A 9,373-nucleotide genomic window follows, 5' to 3' on the forward strand; every position below is an offset into this window, starting at 1 on the left:
GTTTTAACTTAATGCATAGTACAGGTTGTTACTTAAATATGAATAATTGAAGTATAATTACAGGTAATTGCTATTAATTTATCAATATAATTACTGCCAACTAATAATTGTTATACATACAATACAAGCGATGGTACTCTACATAGGTAATGTGAATTTGAATAATTAGGATATTGACATTTCATCTACCATAATTAATTTTTAATAATTTACATAATTCGTTGCTTCCTGACCAATTTCTAGTATAGGCAATTGCGACAAAAGATAAAAACCGTTTACTGTTATTTTCAGCAACTGAATTTAATGTCTTTAAGAAATAATAATTTTTACATTTTAAATATTTCGCCTTATTGAATAATGTAGTAACATGTCTTATTTTAAAGCTAAAAGTTTCAGCATTCTAAGACCCTAAACAAATAACATGTACATCGCAGAACGCAGAATTAGTTTAATTAATATCTACTCTTGGTAAATCTACGAAGTCTTCACGTGGAGTTTTGAGTCTGCAACATACCAAAATAAATACAGTTATGGAGATAGAGATGAACATTATGGATAAAGACGACATTTAACTCTAGTTTGTATAACTAGGGGTATAAGATGAAGTATAAGAACCTTTCTGAAAAGAGTTCTAATTAATCTAATGTTCTGGTGAAATTGATAATGTCAATTTAATTGCAATTGTTCAATAGACATAGCATGAAAAACACAGTAAGCGACAGCGGCATGTATTTAAACTATTAGTACTAAGCGACGTAGGTGAAAACTGTGACAATTAAAAAAAAGCTCATATCTGAAATCTAGTGCTACTTTTCATAGCGCTACATTAATCTTGTAACCTTGTTGACAGGTTGTCGTTTTCTTGGTAGGTTTTAAATGAAATTTATTCGTCAAGAGGCCTACAATGAACACGCTAAGGTCATCATAAGCTACTTAATTTTAAGCGAGGTCTTTCAAGACTACGTCGATAACTAGAAACATTTTGGAAGCCTCCATACACAATCACAACTTTTAAGAATAATTAGAATGTACCTACCTACCTACAGCTCGAGCTCGCTACTTTCCGTAAGGACAAAAATGTCCCGTGTTCCTGCAATATTGATCAAGTGTTCATTTAAATTAAACAATTAAAACTACGTCGGACTCACTGCTAATGAGCCTCACTGGCAAATAGTTCCCATTACTTCACTCCCCAGGTAGATTAGAATGAGTTCGATTAATGCTTTCGACTTCATCCTCCTTTTTAATTTGCTATAAAAAGACAAAATAGTGATGGGATTTTTCTATTTTCAATCTGTTACAGAGTGTTTTTAATCTACATTGTTGTTAATATTGCAAGCTGCGTAATTTCAGATCAGGCATTATTCATTCTGATTAAATTGTGGAGTCTTAGATTAGGTATAGTTTTCACTTGCTATTTATTTATTTATTTTGTTACAGCTACAATTAGCACAGTTGTTAATGATGCGTGTATGTATCAGAATAAGTAAAATCGTTTTGTGTATATCTGAAAGTTTAATATTAATGATTAAAAGTAATTAAACTACGTTGCGGTTGGGCTATTAAAATTCATCAACGATTGAACAGCAAAGTAACCACAACGCAAATTGTGGTGAATCAATTTATGTAGCTTTTCTGGACCACAATTATTTTAATTCGTCCAAAGCGCAACGTTAAGTTCGAATATTATTTTGAACCATTTTACCACCAAAAGTGATCAGCAAAAATATAATATCCTCATTGTGAAACTATAAGCAATAAATGCTGAGTACCTATTGAGTATTAATTATTATGTGCGAGGTACTCTTAATTCAGTAATTAAGCCTATGTTCAGCAGTAGACGTCCTATGACTGAAATGATGATGATGATTCTTAATTTGGTTGACTATTTAGAAGACGATAGTGATTCTTAATTTGGTTGACAGGTATTTAAAAAACTTAATGCCCGTTTTCACCATCAATCCCCAATTTTTAAGTGACCCCCATGGTAACAAATAGCAAGAATTTTGTTGTCACTTAAAAATTAGGGATTAATGGTGAAAACGGGCATTAGTGACTCTACTAATTATAGCACGTCACAGCGCCATGCTCGAAATACCCACAATCAAATATGACCAATAGACCTTATGAATATAGTGATAGAATTGAAAATAGCTTACGCATAGTAAGGATCCTGCTTCCCCTGCAGCATCATGGAGAGAGCAGTTTTCGAACTCCTCTTCTCATCCTGTCCAAGTAATTCTTTACTCAGCATGTGATCTGCAAATATACAAATTATGATTAAATAGTAAACTAAAATACACAATAGTTTTGCGTTTCTACAAACATAGGTTAAAACATTTACTTCGATAACTGACAATCTTAATTTATTGTCCGTTGCGTAAACCCCTTGGACATGGCAATCGACCCTTGGGGCTTGATTTAGATCACTGTAAGTACCTATCACAGGCCTACGAGACCAAACTAGACAAAGACAAGACATCAGTCTCACATTACTCGAAAATTAAAACCTTAAGGGAAGTATTCAGGAAATACATAATAAGTTAGTTCAGTCTGTCTGCTTGTGACCACGACTTCAGCTTAACAGCCGAAACGTCAAACCGTGAGTACATAGGTATGTTGTAACTCATATAAAAACGTCGCGTAGAGACCCGTGTTTCTCTAGTATTGAAGTTCAAATGAAACGCGGAATTTTAAAATCTTATACTTAATAATTTTTTAACATGTTTTCCTTCCACTGCCGCCTACATCCACTTAACGAAATACTCGTATTAAATAAGAACGGACATCATCGCATCAGTTTCACACTGGCATATACATATATTGAGACAAATAAATACTGTCTATCCATCTATCTTATGTAGTTTTAGTAAGTGCGATTTTGCTACAAAAATGAACCTACAGTCTTAATATGTGCTAGCGACTCTACACTCTACATTTCATAAGTGCGATTTTACTACAAAACCTACAGTCTTATTAAGTGCTAGCGATTCTACATCCAACTCCGCGCTAGGCGTATGTTGCTATTGAATCCGCAGACAGCATCCTGATAACCATCTCCCCCGGATATTAACACGTTGGAACACAGCATTCCTACTTCGAGGGCTGGCTGGCTACAGAAATGGAGCCAAGATTGCGAGTGCAATAAAAAAATAAATGCTAGTTTTCATTTGTTTTTGGCAAGTATTTTTTTCAAAAGAGCACACATTTATAGTTAGCGCAAGGAAAAAGTTTCTCCCCAATATCTGAAGTAGCTAGCCAAGATCAGATTCCACTCGTAACTACATAGACAATGGAACGATATCGATAAAGAATCGATTTTAATTAGATAATGTCGTTGTTATTTTTTCAATTGAGGATATAGCAAAGCAAACACAACTTTAATTCTATGATCTTTTTCTATTACTAATATTTCATAAGGGCGCTAGTAGATCACTGAATTATGCTTGTATTCAGTTTTATTGTAACAGAAACGGTGAGAACTGAGAATAATTGTTGCTCTATTTCCAGCTAAGTTCAATCAAAGTTTAAATTACCTTTAACGCCCTTTACCTACAATTTACAATTTCAAAGACTCACTCTTTCTTTAATTCGTAGAATTGTTATTAATATTGAGTCAGATGAAGATAAATTCTGTGCTAATGTACAAAATGTGTTTCAAATGGAGAAGTTCTAAATGGGTTTTGGAAATTATTAGAGCGAAAAATTTAAATAGGGCTTCTTAAAACTTTGAATAATTCATGAAACCTCGTTTTAGTTTCAAGTATTACTTACATTTGCAATTTAATTAGAATCAGGTTGACTATGCCTATTTAATGAAGTTCCGAACAATATTTTATCCTAGTTAAAACTTCTCCGCCCTTGAATTTCTTCAAAACAAAATGAATAACTTATCAAGAATTTTCCCCGCTTTAGGTATTCATCATTAATAGGACGTCCACTACTAAACCTAGGCCTCCTTCAATAATTTCCAGATTAGTAGCGGCCTGCATCCTGCTACCATTATAAGGTACTAGCGGCCGCCCGCGACTTCGTACGCGTGGATCCCATTTCCCCCGTAGGGGTAAGTTTCGTAAAATCCGTTCTTGGTAAGCACCTACGTTCTAAAAGGAAACCCCATGCAAAATTTATGACTCCTAGCACTTGTAGTTTCTGAAATTTCGTGATGAGTGAGTGAGTCAATCAGTCAGTGACCTTTCGCTTTTATGATAATATAGATAGATGATATCTTTCCTTAGTACCTATTGCTTAATTTTAAATTGAGACCGTCTTACGTCACACGGTTTGCACCTAAATGTGCATTTAAAATACTTGTAAAGACAACCCTAGCATACATTTCAGATCGATATTCCATACGATACATACTCTTGAAGACGTTGCCGGTCCTCTTCCTGTACTCCTGCTCGATCGCCGGCAGCAGCCCCGGATATAGCTGCAGCGGGGTGCGGTAGAAATCTAGACAGACCGAAAAATAGCTTATTTTTAAAGAGTGAAACCTACTCGCTCAGTAGGTTTCGACAATGGAATAGGTTTTATTTAATTGCTGGCTGGCATAGACGAAATGTCAAAAAAAGTAAAATAATAATGCTTTATTTTTTTTTTGTAAACCGAGCGTTCGAATTTCAAAATATTGTTTTATACACATCGGTCAGTGACGCTTTTATGCCAGCAAAAAAAATATATTGACTTGCAAAATGTGAATGTTTTGAAATTATTATGAGTAGTAAATTATATTAAGGACTGGATTCAATTTAAAAAAGTAACTTTCTTGTCAATAGCACGATTTGTATTAACCTCTCTTGAAGGTCAGTCAGATACCTATTGCTGTTGTAGGCAATATTTCTTTCTATTATCTCTAGTATCTATTTATGTCATAAATTGTTTCTTATTTACTCAAAAACTAAACGGATTCGGATGAAACTTTACAACTTCATTGTTACGGCATCAATGTAGCACAAAGATTACAATCAGCTAAGAACTACCTACACTTTGAAATAACACACAATGCACTTGCACAAGCACATAGAGCAATTGCATCAATCTTATCAACGTGCGCAAACAATTTTAGCACCACAATAAATACTCACAAAGCATCCTTTCGCCTGGCGAAGGCCCCTCCAGCATCGCCTCATCAGATCGCGCGCGTAAATAATCTGAGTAATTAAGAAAAAATCCAATTAACTCCACTCACACTAGGAATGTGCAATCAAATGGAGCGAAGGAGAAAACCCTGAAACAGCTGATTTATAAAAAAATATTTTGTTGAACTAGATTTACTGTTCAGTTTATGAATACTGTATTTGCGGGTTACTTTAACCCTAGGCAGGACCCACCTCTTCATATCAATAATTCGTCAGGGCAATTTTAGATAGGGTTACTGACGCCTATTTATTTTTAGTCGGTTGCAACTGTTGCAAGATAGTTTTCTCAATTTCAATCCTTTTTTGTTGAGCCAATGTGGGAAACATTGAATGGTTAGGGCTAATGCTAAAGTAACCTGCATTATCATCAGATGACAATAAAGGGATAGGTGAATCCAGATTGTACTACTCAATAAATATACTTAGGTTGAAACGCCAAAATCATTATTTAGGCAATTTATTTATTTATTTATTTATTTATTTATTTATTTATTTATTTATTTATTTATTTATTTATTTATTTATTTATTTATTTATTTATTTATTTATTTATTTATTTATTTATTTATTTATTTATTTATTTATTTATTTATTTATTTATTTATTTATTTATTTATTTATTTATTTATTTATTTATTTATTTATTTATTTATTTATTATTAGCCATACACAACAAGTAACAATCACAAATAATATATAAAGAAAGTAACTTATTAAAGAAAGAAATTGTATTACTAGAAAAAGATCTGTTCCACACAACCAGTGGAGAGGACAATAAAATTAGTTATTTGATTTAAAAAAAATGTAAAAAATCCTTCAGTGTTTGTTTGAGCATGATACAATATCATGATTTCAGTAATGTCTGTCTATAAGTATACGCTATTATTTAGATATTTCATAAATCTTAAATAGTACTTACAGCATAATATAATTACAACACAATCAACTTGCTCCAAGCAACATAAAAATCGAAGAAACTTTCCGCCGATTAATATTAATTTCACTCTAACTCAGCGGTAATATGAAAACATGAAAGTATTTGGTTATATGATGGAAAAATACTAAAGAAAACCAATTATTTGTTTACATTGTTATTGTACTGATCACTTCTATGTTTTCTTTTTATTATTATACTAGATATTAACATACAGGACGAGCCAAAGACTTATTAACTACCTTGGGACCAACAATGAAATGCACTGCTACATTTAATTACTATTAGACAAATAAGTAGTCAAATAGGGGATATGCATCGATTTTAAAAGTTAGTAAATTATGTATAAATAAATAAACACTTTAGTAAAATCAAAAAAATTCTGAAAACTAGTATTGAAATCGGACTGGAAACAAAAAAGTTACAAGTGTTTAAACTTTGTAGGTATGGAAATAGCTGAGGGTGACGTCAAATGTCACCCGCCCATAGTAACTTGTATGGGACTCTACGTGTCGTTTTAACATGACAAATGACGTCATGAGATCGTAGGTATCTTTTGAAATTTTTGTTTAAGAAAAGCACTGATTAATTAGATAATGCCAAGGCTACTGAAATGTGAGAAATAAAAAACCTTATTTAATTTATTAATTGCTTATTCCCTATTCTGCCCAACAATCCGTTCGAACCTAATGAGGGCTATCGTTTTAGCGCTCACCAGTTAGCGCCACTACTGTAGAGTAAGGTCCTGTCACTTGCTAGTAGCGAAGACAGTGGCACCAACTGGTGAGCGCGAAAGTGGTAGGAGGACTATTGCATTTGCACTCATCAAAATGGCGCCACTGTAGAGTAAGGTCCTGTCAATCGCCAGGGGTGCCAACTGTTAAGTATAAAAATGATAGCCCTCATTAACACAACCAGAACAATGGCGTTGAAAGCGGTCTTTAGGCATTAAAGAGCAGGCGTCGTTTTTCGATCGAGTGCGGAATCGCAACGGATCGGCATTTTATTAATTAAACCCTGCAACTGATCGGACGATCCATGCAAACGTTCGCAGGTCTTAAGGTATTTTCTGTGTCTGAAAATAGCTCGTTTTGTTTCTATCTATATTACGTCAGAAAAGATTATCACTTTTATCTTCCGTCTTTAATAGGCTAGTTTCCTAAAAAAAATTTTTTAGTCTGTCAATTTTAATATCGAAAAATACATTTTTAATTGTCACACAATACTATATTTTTAATTGTCAACCAAACAAATAATTACAAAGTTATGGTGCGTTGAAGTTCAGCGCGACGTCACAAAGTGCTGCATTTTTAAGCACTCACTGACGTCACGGCCCTTTACTTTAGAACTTTGGCATGCTTTATCTCTTTACATTTTCATTAGTTTCAAAAAGTGAAAAATACGTGTTGAGTATTTTTTGATAAGCTAACTGACGGACTAATTAAAACTCCTGCTTTTTTACCCAGGAAAAATCCCTATTATCTGTCTGAAAATAACGATGTAGACAAAATTGTTTTCACGCACCTAGGCAAATTGAAATCACAGGTAGATACTACTTGGCCTTCAAGTTTGGCAGGTTTCCAAGACTACTAAGACGTGATTGAGGATCACTCCATTATTCCTCGAGCAGAATTTTGAAGACTACCTAGTAAACACAATTTGTACCGAATCTAAATTGAGATATTCCTATTCTTGAAAACTAATACATTTTCTACACGTGCTGCTCTACAATGAAACCCAACCAGATGAGGTTAATTCGCGACGAATTTAATCAGAAGAATATACGAGCAGTTCTAAATATAATAGAGACTTCCCTCCGTTGCAAAGCGGGAGACAGATGATTGTAATATACTCAACATCAAATAAACCGCACCTTCCGCGACGCGAACTTTAACGATTTTCTTCTGACACAATCATGGTGCCCCAACAATATTGATGTTATTTGAAAGCCCAATAAATATCCTTAAAGAAAAACACATTAATTTCTTAATAAATGATTAACATATACCACAATTAATGTGACTTGAAAAAATACCTCACTTTGGGCCCACCTATGGGATCAATTAGACCAATTTTTATGGTTATAAAACCAAATAATGATCTCACGTGTCCTCTTTAACAGATGGATAGCGATTAATCACAACTTAACAGTTTTATAGCCATAAAAGTTGGCTCAAGCGTAACTACCTATTTTTTGAAGAAGTGACTCTGGATCCTTCCCTAGACACATTTTTGGGGTAAAAACCTTTCTTTTAATGAAATGAAGGTTAGAACAAGGCTTTTAAATGGTGCCAATATTGGTGGGAAGTGGGGATGCAATCGTTTGAAAATGCTTTTCGCGGGAGGTGCGATTTATTTGATGTCGAGTGTATTTGTTTGTAATGTAAGCTGTAAAGGTATTAAATGTAGCGCACCTTTATAATAATTGAAGCCATCCTTCCCAAGTTCGGAGCATCGAATAGAAGCCACTGCAAGAAGCGCCAGCACTAATACGATTGTTTCCTTCATCTCGATTGTTATCAAACCGACCAGTTATCCAGCATGTCCCGCTACCGAGATCCGAGCACTGGCTGTAAGGGGCGCATCATGCCTTTTTATAACTCCACAAGTTCTTTAGAGGCCTGTGCGTGACGTCTGTAGGGTGTACCCAGTTTGATTCCAGACGGAGACATTTTTTAAGATCGTAATTTATGATTCAATAATGCAAATATTAAAATTGTAAGGCCCTAAGTTAAGTTCTAGTGATATTACGGTGAGACGTAGTCCTTAACAAAAATACAAATACTATTGTCTTGCAAAATTAACTTCTCCAGAATTTGAACCATTAAACGCTATCAAATCCCATTTAGAGTGATATTAAAATTCTCCAAAACGCCTAAATCAAAGATATCTCGAGATTTATTTCAGAGAAGAGAACTAAAATATAAAGCTGGGGGCCGGCTTACGCAAATTCGATAGAGATCGCGAGATTAAGGCCGTAGAATTTATGATTAATGTCTATTTTAAACGTAAAATAATAAAAGATTTCTGCAAAATATAACAACGAAAGCGAAATGCGAAAAAAGCAAAATAAAGATAAAGTAAAAAAACAAAATTGTAACCAAAGAGGATTGTAACGCTAAGCTACGTACTCAACACATAACGAAGCACATCGCACGGCTGGCTGCCGCATTATTTTTTATAGGCACTTCACAGGGAAATGCCATTAGGTAAAATAAAAAAGTTAATACGCAGTGAAGCTACCTCATGCAAAGAGGTAGGTAGGTGAGTATAAACTGGCAGTGAAATCCGTAAAGGG

General features: G+C 34.0%; 1 protein-coding gene across 2 annotated transcripts; it reads right to left on the minus strand.

Annotated features, from left to right (window-relative positions):
- Positions 1 to 300: 300 nt before the first annotated feature.
- On the minus strand, positions 301 to 9,373 carry LOC114360281 (uncharacterized). Of its 2 annotated transcripts, none has more exons than XM_028314910.1 (5): positions 9,319 to 9,373; positions 5,088 to 5,153; positions 4,366 to 4,455; positions 2,160 to 2,259; positions 301 to 503 (listed from the first exon to the last, which is right to left on the minus strand). In XM_028314910.1, the coding sequence occupies exons 2-5, from the start codon at positions 5,122 to 5,124 to the stop codon at positions 449 to 451; spliced, it is 282 nt and encodes a 93-aa protein (XP_028170711.1). In that variant the 5' UTR covers positions 5,125 to 5,153; positions 9,319 to 9,373; the 3' UTR covers positions 301 to 448. The 2 variants fall into 2 exon arrangements, with proteins under 2 accessions (XP_028170711.1, XP_028170710.1); XM_028314909.1 differs by lacking the exon at positions 9,319 to 9,373 and adding an exon at positions 8,490 to 8,628.

This window comes from Ostrinia furnacalis, unplaced genomic scaffold, assembly GCF_004193835.3.
Source record: "Ostrinia furnacalis isolate ACB-3 unplaced genomic scaffold, ASM419383v2 OfSCF4915, whole genome shotgun sequence".
In the NCBI taxonomy this organism is placed as follows: Eukaryota; Metazoa; Arthropoda; class Insecta; order Lepidoptera; family Crambidae; genus Ostrinia; species Ostrinia furnacalis.